Source organism: Scyliorhinus canicula, chromosome 1, assembly GCF_902713615.1.
Source record: "Scyliorhinus canicula chromosome 1, sScyCan1.1, whole genome shotgun sequence".
Classification (NCBI taxonomy): Eukaryota; Metazoa; Chordata; class Chondrichthyes; order Carcharhiniformes; family Scyliorhinidae; genus Scyliorhinus; species Scyliorhinus canicula.
In genome coordinates this window covers 220,248,498-220,271,826 of record NC_052146.1, presented here as the reverse complement: position 1 = coordinate 220,271,826, position 23,329 = coordinate 220,248,498, and the positions used below count along the sequence as shown (strand labels likewise).

Below are 23,329 nucleotides of genomic sequence, written 5' to 3'. Positions count from 1 at the left end.
TTTGGAGTGAGGACCAAAAACAATGATTGCAGTCTTCCCAACAATTAATTGGAGAAAATCTCTGCTCATCTAGTACAATTGTCAGATAAGCAGTCTGATAATTTAGCAACAGTGAAGGAGTTGAGGCGGGTGATTTCGGGATAGAAGCTGAGTGTCATCGGTGTACATGTAAAAACTAATAATGTGCTTTTGTAAGATGTTGTAGGGCAACTTGTAGATGAGAAAAAGAAGGGGGTCAAGGATAGATCCTCAGGTAGGACCATGTTTAGCATTGGAGGAAGGAGACGAGAAGCCATTGAGTGTGATTCTCTGGCTACAATTAGATAGATAAGAGGGAACCAGGTGACAGCAGTCCCACTGGTAACATTGGAGAGGTGAGAGAGGAGGATGGTATAGTCAACCGTGTCAAAGAATAAAGAAAAGTACAGCACAGGAACAGGCCCTTCGGCCCTCCAAGCCTGTGCTGACCATTCTGCCTGTCTAAACTAAAATAAAGAACAAAGTAAAATACAGCACAGGAACAAAGGCTGCAGACAGATCAAAAAAGGGTGAGAAGAGAAAGTTTATCTTTAACTGCTTGACAAAATAAAATCTGATAAACAAGAATTACTATTTACATAAAGGATTCAGTCAATTTATTTTATGTAATTGCAAGATGACAGCAATACATACTGCAGTATAGTGAAAACATGTAGACAGTTGAGGAGCTGCATTTGTTACTGATTTTAGATCTTGATACAAGGTGATTCCAGATTATAAACTGGGAGTTTCCACTGAGAACCTAGTGGCAAGATCTACAAAATGACACAAATATAAAATATATTAAATCACTACAATGGTCAATAACATTCAAGAATGCATTTACAAATAACCCAGTGTCTGCTAAATAAATGGAGATGGGTTGGTGGAGGCATAGTAAGTATCAGCAAAAATAAAGTTCAAGAAGGCATTTGATTAGGTGCCAGATAAAAAGTTATTGAGGAAAATAAAAGCTCATGGTGTAGGGGTTAACATATTAGCATGGGTAGTAGATTGGCTAGTTAACAGGAAATAGCAACACAGTGGTTGGCACTGCTTGCTGCCTTGCAGCGCCAGGGACTTGGGTTCAATACCAGCCTCGGGTGACTGTGTGGAGTTTGCACTTTTTCCTCATTGCTGCATGGGTTTCCTCCAGGTGCTCCGTTTCCTCCCGTAGTCCAAAAATGTGCAGATTAGATGGATTGGTCACCTTAGTGTCCAAACAAGTGCCCCTTAGTGTCCAACGGTGTGTAGGTTCGGTGGGATTACAGGGTTGGATGGAGTCAGGGCCGGCTCAAGGCACCGGCAATTCGGGCAGTCGCCCGGGGCGCCATGTGGTAGGGGGCGCCAGAGACTCGGGTCCCGCGCATGCGCAGTTGGGCCGGTGCCAACCAGCGCATGCGCGGTGGCCGCCCTCCCCGCGGTGTCCGCCCTCCCACACGGTCCGCCCCCTCGGTCCGCCCCCCCCTCGGTCCGCTCCCCCCCCTCGGTCCGCTCCCCCCGCCCCCCCCCCCCCCGGTCCCCCCCCCGCGGGTCCGCCCCCCCCCTCGGGTCCCCCGCCCCCCCTCGGGTCCCCCGCCCCCCACTCTCGGGTCCGCCCGCCCCCCGCACCCCCCTCGGCCCCGCCCGCCCCCCCCCACCCCACCCCCACCCCGCCCCCCCCCCCCCGCGCCCCCCCCCCCCTCGCCCCCCCCCCCCCCTCGGCGCCCCCCCCCTCGCCCCCCCCCTCGGCCCCCCCCCCCCCTCGGCCCCCCCCCCAAGGACGGCGAAGTTCAGCATGCCCGGGGCGCCAGCAACCCTAGGGCTGGCGCTGGATGGAGTGGGCAAAGATCTGGCAAATGGAGTAAGCAACAGGCAAATGGGAAATTGTCCATTTTTGCAAGAAGAAATGAATATATTATCTAAATGGGGGGAGATTGCAGAGCTCTGAGATGCAGGGAGATCTGGTTATCCAAATGCATGAATCACAAAAAGATTAGTCTGCAGGTACAGCAAGTAATTAGAAAATCTAATAGAAGGTTATTTTTTATTGTGAGGGGGATTAAAAACAAGTTGAGAAATTATAGTTCAGTTTTATAGGAATTGGTGAGACCACATCTGGAGTACTGCGTGAAGCTGCTACTTGATGTAGGCTCTGCTGAAAGATGCCCCAGACTCAGAGATAAGTTTAATGTATTTATTGAGTGATTAACAATGCTCCTGAATGAGTTTGACACTCTATCAATCTGCCTCTAGTAACTCAGTCTACTCTGCTAATTATACAAGCTTGCTCTCGACCATGTGCTAGGGTGTAATGTTGCTGATAATCAACCCTGTCCTGCTCTCTTGGTTTCTGCCGGTGGAAGAGGCAGAGCCTGTGTGCCTTGTCCTTTTTGTATGGGTTGTGTAGTGCCCCCTTGTGGTAATGCCACCTCTGGGTGTCCTGATTACCCATTAGTTGTGTCCTGTTCTAATGACCCATTGGTTGCGTGTCTGCATATCATGACATCTCTGGTGCTCCTTCTAGTGGTTACTTAGTTGTAGTGTATTTACATTAATCCCCTTGTGTATATACAGTGATGCATATCACTACACTGCGTACAGTATTGTTCTCCTTAGTTAAGAAATATGTAAATGTGTCAGAAGCAGTTCGGAGAAGGTTTGCTTGACTAATACCTGGAATGGACAGGTTGTCTTATGAGTAAAGGTTGCACAGGTTAGGCTTGTATCTGTTGGAGTTTACAAGGGTAGGAGGTAACTTTTAAGATCCTGAGGTGTCTTGACAGGGTGGATGTGGAGAGGATGTTTCCTCTTATAGAATCATAACATCCCTGCAGTGCCGAATGAGGTCATTCAGCCCATCAAGTCTGCACTGACCCTTCGAAAGTGCATTGTCCCTTGGCCCACTCCCCATCCTATACCCATAATCACACCTAACCTTTGGACACTAAGGGGCAATTCAGCATGGCCGATCCTCCTAACCTGCACAACTTTGGGATAAAACCTGGATCACCGGGAGGAAATACACGCAGACACGGGGGAGAATGTGCAGACTCCACACAGTCACCAAGGTGGGAATGGAACCCGGGTCCCTGGCGCTGTGAGGCAGTAGTGCTAACCACTGTGCCACCCATGCCCCATGTGGGGGGATTTAGAACACAAGTTCACTGCCTAAAAATAAGAGGTAGCCCATTTAGGACAGATTTGAGGAGAAATTGTTTATCTCAGTGGTGAGTCTTGAAGTTAAGGTTACAATCAAATCAGCCATGATCTTAGTGAATGGTGGAGCAGACCCAAGGAGCTTATTGGCCTATTCCTGCTCCTAATTTGTATATTCCTGTGCAACCTCTTTACAAACATAACAGCAAATCAGAGGTCACAACACACTGTCAAACACATTGCTATGTACACTTGTTATTACTATAATATTTAAATAGATTAAAAGGTTTTCAGAAAATAATGGAATCAGATTAACCGAAGGCCTCGTTTGGAAACAGAATATAAATGAGAGTATTGTGAGGAGCATACTGAAGTGGCAATACATGAATCATAATATATAACATGCACAAAGTGCAATTTTATGCTTAAGTATGTAGGGCATTGTCCACATCTTATAAATAGGAAGAGAACACTCTTAAACTTATCTGGTATCTTTCAAAACCTCAGGCCATCTCAAAGTGCGTCGCAATTAATGATGTGCACTTTGATCGAGTGAAGTATGAACAAGTCTTCATGAAATTGAACTCAATAGGAATTAAAACATAGAACATACAGTGCAGAAAGAGGCCATTCGGCTCATCGAATCTGCACTGACCCACTAAAGTCCTCACTTCCACCCAATCCCCCTAACCCAATAACTCCTCATCTTTTTGGACACTAAGGGCAATTTAGTGTGGCCAATCCACCTGACCTGCACGTCTTTGGACTGTGGGAGGAAACCGGAGCACCCGGAGGAAACCCACGGGGATACGGGGAGAACGTGCAGACTCCGCACAGACAGTGACCGAGCGGGGAATCGAACCGGGGACCCTGAAGCCACAGTGCTAACCACTATGCTACCATGCTGCCCATACTGAATAGAACGGACTACTGCAAAGAGGTATACCGACAACTCAACAACTAGGAACACTACAGACAGTTACCCACAGACCCAACCAAGGAACACGCCCGCCAACTCAACAGACTGATCAGGACCTTGGATCCAGACCTGCAGAGCACCCTACGTGCTCTCATCCCACGTAATCCCCGCATTGGAGATCTCTATTGCCTCCCGAAAATACACAAGGCCAACACACCAGGCCGTCCTATCGTTTCAGGCAATGGGACCCTGTGTGAGAACCTCTCTGGCCACATCGAGGGCATCTTGAAACCCATCGTACAAGGTACACCCAGCTTCTGTCGCGACACGACGGACTTCCTACAGAAACTCAGCACCCATGGACCAGTTGAACCAGGAACATTCCTCGTCACAATGGACGTTTCGGTACTCTACACCAGCATCCCCCATGACGACGGCATTGCTGCAACAGCCTCAGTCCTCAACACCGACAACTGCCAATCTCCAGACGCAATTCTGCGACTCATCTGCTTCATTCTAGATCACAACGTCTTCACCTTCGACAACAAATTCTTCATCCAGATGCATGGAACTGCCATGGGGACCAAATTTGCATCTCAATATGCCAACATCTTCATGCACAAGTTTGAACAAGACTTCCTCACCGCACAGGATCTTCAACCGATGTCATACACCAGATACATCGATGACATTTTTTTCCTTTGGACCCACAGCGAAGAATCACTGAAACGACTACACAATGAGATCAATAGATTCCATCCCACCATCAGACTCACCATGGACTACTCTCCAAATTCTGTTGCATTCTTGGACGCACTCATCTCCATCAAGGACGGTCACCTCAGCACTTCGCTTTACCGCAAGCCCACAGACAACCTCACGATGCTCCACTTCTCCAGCTTCCACCCGAAACACATTAAAGAAGCCATCCCCTTTGGACAAGCCCTCCGTATACACAGGATCTGCTCAGATGAGGAGGAGCGAAACAGACACCTACAGATGCTGAAAGATGCTCTCGTACGAATGGGATATGGCGCTCGACTCATCGATCGACAGTTCCAATGCGCCACAGCAAAAAACCGCACCAACCTCCTTAGAAGACAAACACGGGACACCACTGACAGAATACCCTTCGTCGTCCAGTACTTTCCTGGGGCGGAGAAACTACGACATCTTCTTCGCAGCCTTCAACACATCATCAATGAAGATGAACATCTTGCCAAGGTCATCCCCACACCCCCACTACTGGCCTTCAAACAACCGCGCAACCTCAAACAAACCATTGTTTGCAGCAAATTACCCAGCCTTCAGAACAGCGACCACAACACCACACAACCCTGCCAGGGCAATCTCTGCAAGACATGCCAGATCATCGACTTGGATACCACCATTACACGTGGTAACACCACCCACCAGGTACGCGGCACATATTCGTGCGACTCGACCAATGTAGTCTACCACTTACGCTGCAGGAAAGGATGTCCTGAAGCGTGGTACATTGGCGAGACCATGCAGCCACTACGACAACGAATGAACAGGCATCGTGCGACAATCACCAGGCAGGAATGTTCCCTTCCAGTCGGGGAACACTTCAGCAGTCAAGGGCATTCAGCCTCTGATCTCCGGGTAAGCGTTCTCCAAGGCGGCCTTCGGGACACGCGACAACGCAGAATTGCCGAGCAAAAACTTATAGCTAAGTTCCGCACACATGAGTGCGGCCTCAACCGGGATCTTGGATTCATGTCGCATTACATCCACCCCCCACCACCTGGCCTGGACTTGCAAAACCCTATCAACTGTTCTGGCTTGAGACAATTTACACCTCTTTAACCTGTGATTATCCCTCTCCCTGGATCTGTAATGATTTGATTACCTGCAAATGCCTGCATTCCAAGCATTGTCCAGCATCTCTGACTTTGTCTATATAAATGTTTCTGGAACATACCTCGCCTTTCACCTGAGGAAGGAGCTGCGCTCCGAAAGCTCGTGTTTGAAACAAACCTGTTGGACTTTAACCTGGTGTTGAAAGACTTCTTACTGTGCTCACCCCAGTCCAACGCCGGCATCTCCACATCATGACATAGAACATACAGTGCATCAGGAGGCCATTCGGCCCATCGAGTCTGCACCGACCCACTTAAGCCCTCACTTCCACCCTATCCCCATAACCCAATACCAGGGACAAGCTCTCCACTAGTTGGATTCATAATTAACACAAAGATTTTGGCTGTTGGAGGACAATCACTTCAGCCCCAGGACATTGTTGCAGGAGCTCGTCAGTGCCTTCGGCCCAACTATCATCAACTGCTTCATCAATGACCATCCCTCCATCATAAGGTAGGGATTTCTGCTGATGATTGCAAGAGTTCAGCTCTGTAGTAATCCAGGAGACACAAAGATGAAGGTTTCAACAGATTTATTCTAAACTCAAGTGTGGTGGCACGGTAGCACAGTGGTTAGCACTGTTTCTTCACAGCCAGGGGCCTGGGTTCGATTCCCAGATTTGGTCACTGTCTGTGCAGAGTCTGCACATTCTCTCTGTGTCTGCGAGGGTTTCCTCTGAGTGTTCCGGTTTCCTCTCACATGCCCTGAAAGACGTGCTTGTTCGGTGAATTGGACATTCTGAATTCTCCCTCAGTGTACCTGAACAGGTGCGGAGTGTGGCGACTGGGGGCTTTTCACAGTAACTTCATTCCAGTGTTAATTTAAGCCTACATGTGACATTAATAAAGTTATTATTATTATAAAGCGTTGGGACGGAACTTGGCGCAGTGGTTAGCACTGCTGCCTCACAACGCTGAGGCCTGGGTTCGAATCCCGGCTCTGGGTCACTGTCCGTGTGGAGTTTGCACATTCTCCCTGTGTCTGCATGGGTTTCACCCCCACAACCCAAATATGTGCAGGTTAAGTGGATTGGCCATGCTAAATTTCCCCATAATTGGAAAAAGAATAATTGGGTACTCTAAATTTATATTTTAAAAAGTGTCACAGCCAGGACTAACTGAACACATGGTCCAGGACTGGGACAGCATTTAAATGAGTCCCAGCTGGGCGGACCTCTGCCCGTTGCCATGCCGCTGGTGGCTCTGCCTCTCAAGGAAAACTGCCACTTCCTCATGCCAGATGATTGGTTCTGGAGCCCAACCGTGTGGGTCGCCTTTCAATGCCTGTTGCACTGAAGGTCACTGTAGCTCTTAACTTTCATGTCTCTGGATATTTCCAGGGGTCAGTGCATGATCTTTGCGGAGTCTCCCAGGCAGCTGTGCATAGCTGGTGAATGCCACTTGTTCAGGTGGGTTAGCATATTCATTCATTTCAGGATGGACAAGCAAATTAGGCTGAGTGAGCCAAGGTTTTGCTGTAGTTGTGCGCTTTCCCCGCCATCCAGGATGCCATCAATTGCACCCATGTGGCTATCAAAGCGCCAGCTGGCCAGCAAGGCACCTTTGGCAATAGGAAGGTGTATCACTCCATGAATGTTCAGGTAGTGTGTGACCATAGGATCCAGATGCTGCAGGTTTGTTTAAGGTACCCAGGCAGCTCCCATGATGCCTACCTATTGAATCTCACAAGTGCCAAACCTTTCGTAGTTCTATTTTCTGTTAATGGACGGTTGCTGGGTAACAAGGGATATCCTTTGCAAAGGTAGCTCATGATACCACAGGTCGAGGGGATCGGCTGCCAATGGTGGAGGGTTACCCCTGTGCGAGGGGGGTGGGGTGGGGGTGCCCGCAGGTTCGGCATGAGACCCCGAGATCGTGTATACCACGGGCAACCTCAGCTTCTACCTGTCCATTCCACCGAGCACCTCCAGGACAGAGCCCCAGCTGTAGTCACTTTAACTCCCACTGACCATGGTAGCCTCTGGCCGCATAGCTGAACACTATCGCTAATAGGGAATTGGCAATGTTAGTAATGTGAGCACTTCACGGTTATCAAGTTGGTTTCCATGAGGAGACGTGCCATGATGCAGGTGGGTGTTACTGCCTGGCATCCCAATCAGACGACGAGGGTGGGGGGATCCTAGGGGAATTTGAGGGTACCGGGGTGGAAGCCATAACTAGTTGGTCACTCACCCTCTCCAATTGCTGACACATATCACGGTACGGATGATATTGTGGACCCCGCAGCAACTGCCCTTGCAGTGGGGGTAGCAGCCCAGACGGCCAGACGCTGGAGAAGGCAGTGGCAGCAGCGTCAACAGAGACTCAAGGCGGCAGCCAATGTGCAGGGTCCCGCCCCACATCCTGAGGACCCGGCCACCCATTAGGCCAGGGGAGGACCCAGAGGGGGCCGGAGACAGCGCAAGATGTATAGGCATCGCTGGGCACTTGAAGAAATGTCGAACAGCGGGTGCTGCAAGAGGCCCTGCCTCAACAAGAGGATGGTGCGGCACCTGTGCCGCGTCCTTGAGTATTTGGCACCATGTGGAGGAGGAGGATACCCCCTCCCGGTGGCCATCAAGGTCACTGCATCCCTGAATATTTACGCCTCAGCTCATTCCAGGACTCGTGAAGTCACAGATGCCCTGTTTTCTCGGGCAGGTGACTTCATAAACTGTGACCTAGACCAATCCCATTAAGACGTCCAGGCAGAAGGATTCTCCGCCATCACCGGGATGCCACAGGTCCATGGGAGAATAAATGGCACACATGTCACCTGGCGTGCACTGGGCAGTCCAGGAGCGCCCATCATTAACAGCAAGGTGTTGCACTCCCTATACATTCAACTTGCCTGCGCCCACCACATGAAGATCATGCACGTGCATGCACGCTTCCCCGGGAATGTGCACGACAGCTACATCTGCAGGTAGTTGGAGATCCCCAGTGTTTTCGAGCGACACAGCAGGATGATTGGTTGGTTCTTGGGGTGTAAGAGGCACCTGTTTAGGTCCTGGCTAATGATGCCATTGCAGAGGCCGGTGACTGATATGGAGACCCAATATAATGAGGCCCATGTAGCCCAAAGGGCCGCACGGTAGCATAGAGGTTTTCACTATGGCTTCACAGCGCCAGGTCCCAGGTTCAATTCCCGCTTGGGTCACTGTCTGTGCGGAGTCTGCACATTCTCCCCGTGTGTGCGTGGGTTTCCTCCGGGTGCTCCAGTTTCCTCCCACAGTCCAAAGATGTGCAGGTCAGGTGAATTGGCCATGCCAAATTGCCCTTATTGTCCAAAATTGCCCTTAATGTTGGGTGGGGTTACTGGGTTGCGGGGATAGAGTGGAGATGTGGGGTTAAGTAGGGTGCTCTTTCCAAGAGCCGGTGCAGACTCGATGGGCCGAATGGCCTCCTTCTGCACTGTAAATTCTATGATTCTATGATGACTCGGGGTCACTGCGCAGTGCACGGATGGCTTAAAATGTGGTTCTGATGTCTCGACCGCTCTGGTGGTGCACTGAATTACAGCCCCCGGAGGGTTGGTCGCTTTGTGGTGGCCATCTCTGCCCTCTACAACTTAGCAGACCAGCGCAGCAATGCGGCCTCATCAGAGGAGGAGGACGAGGGGGAGCCAGGCCAGGAGGGGCTGGAGGACGAGCCCAGGGGTCCCGTAGGAGCAGCTGGAGGATGGAAGACAGGCGGCGCTGGCGAGGTTCCGGCATGCCCGGAGAGCCATTGAGACCCTCATCCTTGTCTGCTTCTCATAGGACCGTCATCTCACCCCGTCCCCATAGAACATGTGGACGTGATTTGCGGCTCCCCCCCCCCCCCCCCCCCCCACACACACACACACACCCCTCCTGGTCCGTCTCTCTCTCCTCCCTCCCTCCACCCGTAACATGACAGAGGTTTCACATGTCTCGGGTGTATCATGTTTTAATAGTGTACAATCGTGACTCTATCACAGAATAATATAGTGCAGAGGAGGCCCTTTGGCCCATCGAGTCTGCACCGATGCATGAACGACAGCTGACCTGGCTACCTAATCCAATTTGCCAACAGTTGAATAGCCTTGAATACTATGACGTGTCATGTGCTCATCCAGGTATTTTTTAAAGGATGCAAGGCAACCCGCCTCTACCACCCTCCCAGACAGTGCATTCCCGACCGTCACCACCCTCTAAATTAAGAAGTTTTTCCTCAAATCTCCCCTAAATCTCCTTCCCCTCACCTTGAACTTGTGTTCTCTTGCAACTGACCCTTCAACTAAGAGGAACAGCTGTTCCCTATCAACCATGTCCCTCATAATCTTGTATACCTCCACCCGGTCGTTCCTCGGTCTTCTCTGTTCCTGCGAAAACAACCCAAGCCTATCCAACCTCTCTTCATAACTTAAATGTTCCATCCCAGGCAACATCCTGGTGAATCGCCTCTGCACCCCCTCCAGTGCAATCACCTTTCTCAAATGTGGTGACCAGAACTGCACACAGTACTCCAATTGTGGCCTCACCAAAGTTCTATACAACTCCAACATGACTTTCCTGCTTTTGTAATCTATGCCTCAGTTGTTAAAACCAAGTGTCCCGTATGTCTTTTTCACCATCCTGTTAACATGCTCTTCTGCCTTTAGAGATCTATGGACAAACACGTCAAGTTTCCTTTGTTCCTCGGAATTTCCCAATGTCAGGCCATTCATTGAATACTACCTTGTCAAATTATTCCTTCCAAAGTGTATCACGTCACACATTTTACCTGCCACTTTTCTGCCCATCCCGTCTATATCCTCCTGTAACCTAAGACCTTCAACCTCACATTTTAAAAAAATATTTTTATTCAAGGCATTTATATACATACACAGAATATCAAAAGAACAATACATCAACCCAACAAATAACCACAGATCTCCAAAACCCCATAATACCAGCACCCCACCTCATCCTGCATTCCCCATTTTAACCCCCTTACCACACCCCAAAAACCTCCTTGCTAACCCCTCAATTCTCCTTGAAGAGATCAATGAACGGTTTCCACCTCCGGGTGAATCCCTCTCCCGACCCCCGCAGAGCGAACTTGACCTTTTCCAACCTCAGGAATTCTGCCAGGTCGCTCGCCCACATCCCTGCCTTCGACTGCTTCGAGACACTCCAGCCCGACAAAATCCATCTCCGAGCTATCAGTACATCGGCCTCTCTCGTCCCCGGGTCTTCCGACACACCAAATATCACCACCTCCGGTCAGACTCACCCCACACCCAGCACCTTGGGCATCACGTCCGAGAACCCCTGCCAGAACCCCCTCAATCTTGAGCACACCTGGAACATGTGGATGTGATTCGCAGGTCCCCCCCGCGCACTGCCCACACCTGTCTTCCACCCCCACAGAGAACCTGTTCATCCTCACCGCTGTCATGTGGGCCCTATGCACCACTTTAATCTGGATGAGGCTTAACCTCGCACATGACGAGGACACGTTCACCCTCAGCAAGGCCCTTGCCCATGTCCCAGCCCCCACCTCCCACCCGGCTCCTCCTCCCATTTGCGCTTAATCTCCTCCACCGGAGCACCCCCCCCCTCTCCATCAATTCCTTCCAAATATCCAACAACTTCCCCTCCCCTATTTCATCCTCTGATAACAGCTTGTCTTGTTACACCGGAGGAGGCAGCCCTGAGAAGAACGGCAGCTCTCTGCTCTTGAAATCCCGAACCTGGAGGAACCTAAAGCCATTCCCCTTGGGCAACTCATACATTTGCTCCAACTCCTCCAGCCCCACAAATCTGTCCCTATAAACAAGTCCGTGAAGTACTCAATCCTCACCTGCCGCCACCCCCGAAACCTCGCATCCAGCCGCTGCCGGCACAAACCCAAATCGGCGCCCATAACAACATACCCTCCAGCCCAAAATGCAGCCCACACTGTCCCCATACTTTACCACGGACACCACCACTGGGCTCACAGAGTACCTGGCCGGTGAAAACGGCAGAGATGCCAACAACAGAACCCTCAAACTCATTCCCCTACGTGATGCTGCCTCCACCCGCCCCATACCAACCCCTCCTCCACAGCCCATTTCCTCACCCTCGCAATATTCGCCACCCAATAATAATTTAGCAATGCCAGCCAATCCCCCCGCCCCCCTTCGCCCCCATTCCAAAAATGCCCGCCTCACCTGGGCCTTCCCTGCCCACACAAACCCCAAAATCATCCTATTGAAATCATCCTATTGACCTTCCTACAAAATTACTTAGGGACAAAGATAGGGAGGTTCTGGAACACGAACAGAAACCTGGGTAGCACCTTCATTTTCACTATCAGCACACCCCAGTCAGCGATAGTGGTAACAAATCCCACCTCTTACAATCCACCTTCAAACGCTCTGCCATTCAATCATGGCTGATATTTTCTCATCCCCATTCTCCAGCCTTCTCCACATAACCCCTGATCCCCTTATTAATCAAGAACATATCTATCTCTGTCTTAAAGATACTCAGTGATTTGGCCTCCACAGCCTTCTGTGTCAAAGAGCTCCACAGATTCACCACCCTCTGGCTGAAGAAATTCCTCTTCATCTCTGTTTTAAAGCATCGTCTCTTTAGTCTGGGATTGTGTTCTCTGGTTCTAGTTTTTCCTACAAGTGGAAACATCTTCTCCATGCCCACTCTATCCAAGCCTCGCGGTATCCTGTAAGTTTCAATAAGATTCCCCCTCATCCTTCTAAACTCCAACGAGTACAGATGCAGAATCCTCAACCGTTCCTCATACAACAAGCTCTTCATTCCAGGGATCATTCTTGTGAACTTCCTCTGGACCCTTTCCAACGCCAGCACATCCTTCCTTAGATACGGGACCCAAAACTGCTCACAAAACTCCAAATGGGGTCTGACCACAGCCTTATATAGCCTCAGAAGTACATCTCTGGTCTTGTATTCTAGCCCTCTCGACATGAATGCTAACATTGCATTTGCCTTCCTAACTGCCGACTGAACCTGCAGTTACCTTAAGAGAATCGTGAACAAGGACTTCCAAGTCCCTTTGTGCTTCTGATTTCCTCAGCATTTCCCCATATAGAAAATAGTCTATGCCTCCATTTCTCCTTCCAAAGTGCATAACATCACACTTTTCCAAATTTTATTCCATCTGTCACTTCTTTGCGCACTCCCCTAGCCTGTCCAAACCCTCCTGCAGCCTGCCTGCTTCCTCAATACTACCTGCCTCCCTACAGATCTTTGTATCATCTGCAAACTTAGCAACAGTGCCTTCAGTTCCTTCCTCCAAATCATTAATGTATATTGTGAAAAGTTGTTGTCCCAGCACAGACCCCTGAGGCACACCAATAGTCACCGGCTGCCATCCTGAAAAAGACCCCTTCATTCCAACTCTCTGCCTTCTTACCCTTAACACCATGGGCTTTTAACTTGGGGCAGCACGGTAGCATGGTAGTTAGCATAAATGCTTCACAGCTCCAGGGTCCCAGGTTCGATTCCCGGCTGGGTCACTGTCTGTGTGGAGTCTGCACGTTCTCCCCGTGTGTGCGTGGGTTTCCTCCGGGTGCTCCGGTTTCCTCCCACAGTCCAAAGATGTGCGGGTTAGGTGGATTGGCCATGCTAAATTGCCCGTAGTGTCCTAAAAAAAAGTAAGGTTGGGGGGGGGGGGGGGGTTGTTGGGTTACGGGTATAGGGTGGATGCGTGGGTTTGAGTAGGGTGATCATTGCTCGGCACAACATCGAGGGCCGAAGGGCCTGTTCTGTGCTGTACTGTTCTAAACTTATTTAATAGTCTCCTATGCAGCACCTTGTCAAAGGCCTTCTCGAAATCTAAATAAATCCCATCCACTGGCTCTCCTTTGTTAACTTCCTTGTTACTTCTTCAAACCATGTCCACGGTCTACAAGGCATAAAGCAAGAGGGTGACGGAATACTCTTCACTTGCTTGAATGAATGCAATTTCAGCAACTCCTGAGAAGCTCAACACCATCCAGAACAAAGCAGCCTGCTTGATTGGTACCCCACTTACCACTTTAAAACATTCACCAACTCCCACCATTGGGACACAATAGCTGCAACAGGACCATTTAAGAAATTCACTACAGCAAATCACCAAGGCTCCTTCAACAGCACCTTCCAAACCAAAGGCCGCCATCAACTAGAGGAACAAAGACAGCAGGTGCAGTGGAACACCACCATCTGCAAGTTCCCCTCCAATTCACACATCAGTCTGATTTGGAAATATACTGCTGTTTCTTCACTGGGTCAAAATCTTGAAACTAACCCCCCAACCTTTACTCCCCCATCAAACCGCACTTTGGGTGTATCTACACATGGGCTGTAGCAATTCAGCCTGTAGCAACCTGACACACCCATATCCCATGAATGAATAAAGGAACATGCGTTGAGAGTTGATGCAGTACAACTCAGCACCTCAAATATTCAGCACTGCTCACATCTCATTTTCAATTCCTGGGCAGAGAGTTGCCACTGTTTGATTCAGTACTATTCAGACATCAATCCCAAAGCATGGGGAAGAAAGTCGTTAGAGGGTGATACACACCGCTCCTCACATTGCATTGATATGAACATACGAATTAGGAGCAGTACGCCACTGGGCTCCTCGAGCCTGCTCTGCCATTCAATGAAATCATGTCAGATCTGATTGTAACATCAACCTCACATTCCTGCCTACCTCCCCAGTAACGCTCCAGCCCCTTGCTTATCAAGAATCTATCGACCTGGACCCCAATCTGCAGCAACCACCGATTTGCCCCGGGGAACATGGACGGGGGGTGGTATCGACTGTGGAGGAGGGCGGGGATTGTGAGGATGGGGGATCTGTTCCTGGAAGGGAGCTTTCCGAGCATGAGGGCGCTGGAGGAGAAGTTTGGGCTGGCGAGAGGGAACGACTTTCGATACTTGCAGGTGAGGGATTTTGTACGCAGACTGGTGCCGTCCTTCCCACATCTCCCACCGAAGGGGAGGCAGGACAGGGTAGTTTCTAGGGGAGAGGGTAGAGTCTCAGATGTCTATAAGGAACTATTGGGAGCTGAGGAGATGCAGACGGGGAGGGGGGGGGGGGGGGGGGGGGGGGGGGGGGGGGAATGGAGGACGGTATCTGGGCAGAATCCCTGAGCAGAGTGAACACGACCACAACATGCACCAGGCTCAGCCTGATCCAGTTTAAGGTTATGCACCGGGCCCACATGACGGTGGCCCGGATGAGCAGATTCTTCGGGCTGGAGGACAAGTGTGCTAGATGCGCCGGAGGGCTTGCTAACCAATTACACATATTCTGGTCGTACCCTAAACTCAGGGGGTATTGGCAGGGATTCACAGATGTCATGTCCCGGGTATTGAAAACTGGGTAATGAGCCATGAGGTGGCAATCTTTGGGGTTTCGGAGGACCCGATAGTCCAGGAAGAGAGAGAGAGGCCGACGTTCTGGCCTTTGCTTCACTGGTAGCCCGGCAGCGAATACTGTTAGCATGGAGGGACTCAAAGCCCCCGGGGGCTGAGATATGGCTATCGGACATGGCGCGCTTTCTTGGCCTGGAGAAAGTAAATTCGCCTTGAGAGGTTCGCTATCAGAGTTCACCCAAAGGTGGCAGCTATTTATTGACTTCTTTGCAGAGGAGTAAGCATCAGCAGGGGGGTTGGAGGGGGGCTAGAGTAGAGTAGAGTAGAGTAGTGTAGGGGGCTATTGAGGCAGGTCCGTGCGTGAACAGAGCCGTGTTTTCCACTATGTTTAATTTGTGCCTTGACTTCTTTTTTTTGTACTGTACAATGTCACTTTTTCTATATGCCTAAAATACCTCAATAAAATTGTTTGTTAAAAAAAAAGAATCTATCAACCTTTGCCACAAAAATATTCAAAGACTCTGCTTTCACAATACATGTGGAAGGGAACTGATTCATTTAGTTGCTGAAATTCAGATCATGCAATTTTGCAACTTGCCTGATGTGCAACTTGAAGATATGACACCTGAAAGTCAATCAGTCCGATTCACTAATTTTACTTCTGAGTTTTGTGCACACATTCTGCCTCACCTTCAAATTCAGAACCTGCCTTTGCATTGTTAATGGGGCAATACTCTTCCAATTTGTGTTAACACAAGGTGAGGTGGTATTTGGTTTGGATTTCAATCTCCTTTATTCTATAGTTGGCAAAACACAGAGAACAATGAAATTGCTAAAAGTTGCTGGATGCAATTGTTAGTTCTGTTTGCGCGCTGTTATAAAAATATAGAACACACCAGTGCTAGCTAACTCGATTTATCTAACTCTTTTAAAAGCAAAATTTCTATCTACCTTGCCAAAATGCTTAGGGAGTGATGCACGATCAATTGCACGAAGACTTGTGTTGGATACAACTGAGGCTTTATTGCTCTAAGATGTGTGGCCTCCCACAGCAGCTGGCAAAATGGCTGCAGCATGGGGGACACACATATTTATACTCAGGGACTACCAACGTAACGGTCCTCCCATACATCCTCTAATAGAAGTGCAACAGTGGTTTACCACATTCACCTCCTGTTAAAATTGAGTCCGGCGGGGGTGGTGGAGAACTATATACAACAAATGCTTTTTACATTTACAATATTCGATAGAGAGAAAAAGAAGTGTCTTTTGAAGTCCAGTGGACCAGTTAGAGGTTTAACCGGTCCGGGGCCTTGATGTGCCGCTGGGAGCGACGCAGTGGTGGCGGCGATGCCGATGCTGGTCTGGTCTTCGGTGACTCCGGGAGCATGCCAAAATCCTCTTCATCCTCAGGCGTGGGCAGGGGATTGACGGATGGTCCTGGGGGTTGTGCTGCTGGATGAGCAGGGGGAGGGCAGGGTGGCGCCGGGCCGGAGGTGTGTGTGTGTGGGAACCTGCTGGTGCCAGGTCCCTGAGGGAGACAGTATCCTGGCGTCCGTCGGGGTACGCCATGTAGGCATACTGGGGGTTTGCATGGAGCAATTGCACCCTCTCCGCCAACGGGTCCGCCTTGTGGAGTCGGACATGCCTATGGAGCAGGACGGGTCCTGGAGCTGCGAGCCAAGTCTGGAGCGACACCCAGGATGTGGACTTCCTGGGGGAGGCAAAAAGACGTTCATGGGGTGCATTGTTAGTGGCGGTGCACAGTAGTGACCGAATGGAATGCCGTGCATCAGGGAGGAACTCCTGCCAGCGGGAGGCCGGGAGGTTCCTGGACCGTTGGGCCAGTTGGACGGCCCTCCATACTGTCCCGTTCTCCCTCTCTACCTGTCCGTTTCCCCGGGAGTTGTAGCTTGTCATTCTGGTGGAGACGGTACCCCTGCTGAGCAGGAACTGACTCAGCTCATCACTCATGAAGGAGGATCCCCTGTCACCGTGGATGTAGGCGGGGAAGCCGAACAGAGCGAAGATTGTGTTCAGGGCTTTGATGATGGTGGCAGACGTCATATCGCGGCATGGGATGGCGAAGGGGAATCTGGAGTACTCATCGACCACACTGAGAAAATACGTATTACGGTCAGGTGGAGGGAGGGGCCCTTTGAAATCCACTTCACCAGGTGCGCACGGTGCGGCCGGTAGAAGTGTGGCTTGCATTCCGCACAGACCTGGCAGTCCCTGGTGATTGTCCATACTTCCTCAACGGAGTAGGGCAGATTGCGGGCCTTTATGAAATGGTACAACCGTGTGACTCCCGGGTGATGTGGTGATCCACTGTGTGCACCTGTATTAGGGGATGTAAGGTAGGACCTGCACTACAGGTTCACCGGTAGCCCCTGCCAGCTGGCTCCGCCCACAAGGAGCCGTATAAATATGCATGACCTCCTCCTGATCAGCCATTTCGCCAGCTGCAGCAGGAGGCCATGCATCTGACTGTAATAAAGCCACAGTTGTACCAATCTGAGTCTTTCGTGCAATTGATCATACATCAATTTATTACAGTCAGATTTTTCTACATTATGGACATCAGGATTAAACCAGATCACCTGCAGCTGGATCTGCACTCGCCAGACTCCAGAAAGGACTTTAATCACTGGTTGGCTTCCTTTGAGGCCTACATCAACGCTGCGACCCCCGCGCCGACGGAAGCTCAGAAGATCCAAGTTCTATACTCCAGGTTGAGCTCCAGCGTGTTCCCGTTGATCCAAGACGCCCCGAGTTACGCAGAAGCGATGGCACTCCTAAAAGAGAACTATGTTCAGAAGACAAACACACTCTTCGCAAGGCACGTACTCGCCACTCACGTACAACTAGCTGGTGAGTCGATCGAAGACTTCTGGCGGGTTCTTATCCCACTCGTATGGGACTGTGACTGTCAGGTCATCACGGCCACTGAACATTCCAATCTCCTCATGCGTGACGCATTCGTGACGGGAATTGCGTCAGACCCCATCCGACAACGACTGCTGGAAGGGGCCATGCTCGACCTAGCGGAGACAAAAGCTTTAGCGCTCTCCATGACGGTCGCATCTCGCAACGTCCAATTCTACCCCGCTCGCCGCGCGGCCCACCCCGCCTACCCCTCCTGGACCCCGCAAACGACCCCCCCGGCTGGGGCCTCTCCTACTCAATATGCCTGCGCTGCCCGCCACACCACGCACCCTGGGGGTCCCCGCTGCTACTTCTGCGGCCAGCAGAAGCACCCCCGCCAGCACTGCCCAGCCCGCACCACCACTTGCAAATCCTGCGGTAAAAAGGGCCACTTTGCGGCGGTGTGCCAGGCCTGCGCAGTCGCCGCTATCACGCCCGCAATCGCCCCCTTCCCCCAGCCGATCGCACAATGGGCGCCGCCATCTTCTCCCCCCAGGTCCACGTGCAGCCCGTGAGTGCCGCCATCTTGCCCCGCCCCTACAACGTGTGCTGCATGGGCGCCGCCGTCTTCTCCTCAACAGGTCCTCCGGATGCCGCCATCGCCGCCGTTTTGTCTCCCCCACGGGACTGGAACGCTGGATCCGGGTCGCCGACGCTCTCCATCTGAATCCTCGGACGACCACCCGCAGCTTGCCTCGATGACACTGGACCAGTCCCGTCCTCACAACCTGGCCACCGCTTCGACGACAGTGGAAATCAACGGCCACGTGACCTCTTGCCTGCTGGACTCCGGGAGCACTGAAAGCTTCATTCACCCAGACACGGTAAGGCTCTACTCCCTCGAGGTCCACCCCGCCAACCAACGGATCTCCCTGGCCTCCGGATCCCACTCTGTCTCGATCCGAGGTTTCTGTGTGGTCAATCTCACTGTCCAGGGCGTAGAATTCAGCAGTTTCCGCCTCTACGTCCTCCCCAACCTCTGTGCTGCACTATTGCTGGGTCTGGATTTTCAGTGTAATCTCCAGAGCCTCACCCTCAAATTCGGTGGGCCCCTACCCCCACTCACCATTTGTGGCCTCACGACCCTCAAGGTTGACCCCCCCTCCCACTTTGCCAATCTGACCGCAGATTGCAAGCCCGTCGCCACCAGGAGCAGACGGTACAGCACCCAGGACAAGGCCTTCATCAGGTCCGAAGTCCAGCTGCTGCTTCGGGAGAGTATCATCGAGGCCAGCAACAGCCCTTGGAGAGCCCAAGTGGTAGTGTTTAAAACTGGGGAGAAACACTGAATGGTCGTGGACTACAGCCAGACCATCAATCGGTACACGCAGCTCGACGTGTACCCCCTCCCTCGCATATCTGATATGGTCAATCAGATTGCACAGTACCGGATCTTCTCAACGATTGATCTTAAATCCGCTTACCACTAGCTCCCCATCCGTAAATCGGACCATCCATACACTGCCTTCGAGGTGGACGGTCGCCTCTATCACTTTCTTAGGGTTCCCATCGGCATCACTAACGGGGTCTCGGTATTCCAAAGAGAAATGGACCGAATGGTTGACCGGTACGGACTGCAGGCCACATTTCCGTACCTGGACAACGTCACCATCTGCGGCCACGATCAGCAGGACCACGACGCCAACTTTGCCAAGTTTCTCCACACCGCCACTCTCCTCAACCTCACCTACAACAAGGAGAAGTGCGTGTTCAGCACCAACCGCTTAGCCATCCTCGGCTATGTTGTCCAAAACGGACTCCTGGGACCCGATCCCGACTGCATGCGCCCCCTCATAGAGCTCCCCCTCACCCACTGCCCCAAGGCCCTCAAACGCTGCCTTGGGTTCGTCTCCTACTACGCCCAGTGGGTCCCAAACTACGCGGACAAGGCCCGCCCACTTATACAGTCCACTCAATTTCCCCTCACGGTCGAGGCACAATATGCCTTCGCCCGTATTAGAGCAGACATAGCCAAGGCCGGGATGCACGCAGTAATGAGACACTGCCCTTTCAAGTAGAGAGTGACGCTTCAGATGTTGCCCTCGCCGCCACTGTAAACCAGGCAGGCAGACCCGTGGCATTCTTTTCCCGCACTCTTCATGCCTCTGAAATTCGACACTCATCTGTTGAAAAGAAGGCCCAGGCTATCGTTGAAGCAGTGCAGCATTGGAGGCATTACCTGGCTGGCAGGAGATTCACTTTCCTCACTGACCAACGGTCGGTAGCCTTCATGTTCAACAACACGCAGCGGGGCAAGATCAAAAATGATAAAATCTTGCGGTGGAGAATCGAGCTCTCCACCTACAATTACGAGATTTTGTATCGTCCCAGCAAGGTCAACGAGCCCCCAGACACCCTCCCTCGAGGTACATGTGCCAGCGCACAAGTGAACCAGCTCCGTGCCCTGCACGACAGCCTTTGTCACCTGGGGGTCACTCGATTGTCCCACCTCGTCAAAGCCCGCAATCTGCCCTACTCCGTCGAGGAAGTACGGACAGTCACCAGAGACTGCCAGATCTGTGTGGAGTGCAAGCCGCACTTCTACCGGCCGGACCGCGTGTGCCTGGTGAAAGCGTCCCGCCCCTTTGAACACCTCAGCGTGGATTTCAAAGAGCCCCTTCCCTCCACCGACCGCAACACATATATCCTCAGTGTGGTCGATGAATTCTCCAGGCTCCCCTTCGCCATTCCATGACCCGATATGACGTCTGCCACCGTCATCAAGGCCCTCAACTCCATCTTTGCTCTGTTCGGTTTCCCCGACTACATCCACAGTGACAGGGGATCCTTGTTCATGAGCGATGAGCTGCGTCAGTTCCTGCTCAGCAGGGGTATCGCCTCCAGCAGGACGACCAGCTATAATCCCCGGGGAAACGGGCAGGTAGAGAGGGAGAACGGGACGGTTTGGAGGGCCGTCCAGCTGGCCATATGGTCCAGAAACCTCCCAGTGGCTCGCTGGCAGCAGATCCTCCCGGATGCACTACACTCCATCCAGTCTCTACTGTGCACCGCCACAAATAACACACCCCATGAACGTGTTTTTACCTTCCCCAGGAAGTCCACATCCGGGGTGTCGCTCGCGACTTGGCTCGCAGCTCCAGGACCGGTTCTTCTACGTAGGCATGTCCGACTCCACAAGGCGGACCCCTTGGTGGACAGGGTACGCCTGCTCCACGCCAACCCCCAGTATGCCTACGTGGAGTTCCCCGACGGCCGCCAGGATACGGCCTCACTCAGGGACCTGGCTCCCTCAGGTTCCACTCCCACACACTTCCCCACCCACGAGCCACCCTCCCCTCCCTGGCGCTCCCAGCATCAGCCCCACCACGTCCATCCCCCCTTCCCCTGCCCACGCTACAGATCGAGGAAGATTTCGGCACGCTCCCGGAGTCATCCAACTACTGGCCAGCACCAACACGGCCAGCACCGACGTCGTCGACGCCGACACCGCCAGCACCGATATCGCCACCACCGCTACGTCGCTCCCAGCGAACCGTAAAACCACCGGACGGGCTTAACCTCTGACGGGCACCAGACTACAAGATGGACATATTTTTTTTCCCCCTCCCCTCTGTAAATTATTTGTAAATCTCTATATAGTTCCACGCCACCCCCGCCGGTCTCATTTTAACAGGGGGTGAATGTGGTGATCCACTGTGTGCACCTGTATTAGGGGATGTAAGGTAGGACCTGCACTGCAGGTTCGCCGGTAGCCCCTGCCAGCTGGCTCCGCCCACAAGGAGCTGTATAAATATGCGTGTCCTCCTCCTGATCAGCCATTCTGCCAGCTGCAGCAGGAGGCCACACATCTGACTGTAATAAAGCCACAGTTGTACCAATCTGAGTCTTTCGTGCAATTGATCGTGCAGGTGACAAAGACTGTCGTGCAGTGTCCGGAGTCGGTCTACTTGTGCGCTGGCACATGTACCTCGGGATAGGGCGTCTGGGGGCTCGTTGAGCTTGCCGGGGCGATACAAAATCTCGTAATTGTAGGTGGAGAGCTCGATCCTCCATCTCAAGATCTTATCATTCTTGATCTTGCCCCGCTGTGTGTTATTGAACATGAAGGCTATCACCAGCCGTTGGTCAGTGAGGAGAGTGAATCTCCTGCCGGCCAGGTAATGCCTCCAATGCCGGACAGCTTCAACGTTAGCTTGGGCCTCTTTTTCGACGGATGAGTGCCAAATTTCTGAGGCATGAAGGGTGCTGTACCGTCTGCTCCTGGTGGCGACGGGTTTGCAATCTGAGGTTAGATTTGCGAAAAGGGAAGGCGAATCGACCTTTAAGGTCGCGAGGCCGCACACAGTAAGGGGTGGTAGGGGCCCGCCGAATTTGAGGGTTAGGCTCTGGAGGTTACACTGGAAGTCCAGGCCGAGTAGTAGGGCAGCGCAGAGGTTAGGGAGGGCGTAGAGGCGGAAGCCGCTGAATTCTATGCCCTGGACCGTGAGTGTGACTGTACAGTGCCCCCGGATCGGCACGGAATGGGATCCAGAGGCCAGGCAGATTATTTGAATGGCGGGGTGTACCGCGAGGGAGCAGCGCCTTACCGTATCCGGGTGGATGAAGCTTTCGGTGCTCCCGGAGTCCAGCAGGCAAGAGGTCACGTGTCCGTTGATTTTAACGCTGGTCGATGCGGTGGCCAGGTTGTGTGGAGAGACTGGTCGATGGTCACTGAGGCGAGTCGTGGTCGGTCGTCGCTGGTGTCGGATGATGGAGAGCCCGGGGGGCACAGGTCCTGGAACGCTGGCGGTGCCCATGTACATGGCGGAGACAAGATGGCAGCGCCTGAAGATCTTGAGGAGGACAAAATGGCGGCGTCCATGGGCTGCACGTGTTGCTCGGAGGGGAAGGTGGCAGTGCCCACTGGCCCAGCTTGATCTGAGGTGGAGAAGATGGCGGCTCCCACTGGCCGTGCGTGGTCCGGGGAGGTGAAGATGGCGGCGCCCACGGTCCGTAAACGAGGGGGATGGGGGCAATAGCGGCGACTGCACGGGCCTGGCATACCGTGGCGAAGTGCCCCTTCTTGCCGCAAGCCTTACAAAGGGCAGTGCGGGCCGGGCAGCGTTGCGGGGGTGTTTCTGCTGGCCGCAAAAGTAACATCGGAG

The 23,329-nt window shown here is 52.2% G+C and overlaps 1 protein-coding gene across 5 annotated transcripts in view; it reads right to left on the bottom strand.

Moving 5' to 3' along the window:
• Window positions 1-606: 606 nt before the first annotated feature.
• sytl3 (synaptotagmin-like 3) overlaps window positions 607-23,329 on the bottom strand; it is a 205,372-nt gene continuing 182,649 nt past the window's right edge. For all 5 annotated transcript variants that reach the window (XM_038808089.1, XM_038808083.1, XM_038808108.1 and 2 more), the window contains one exon: window positions 607-794. In XM_038808089.1, coding sequence (XP_038664017.1) covers window positions 726-794 — 69 coding nt within the window. In that variant the 3' untranslated portion in view covers window positions 607-725. The remainder of the gene's footprint in view (window positions 795-23,329) is intronic.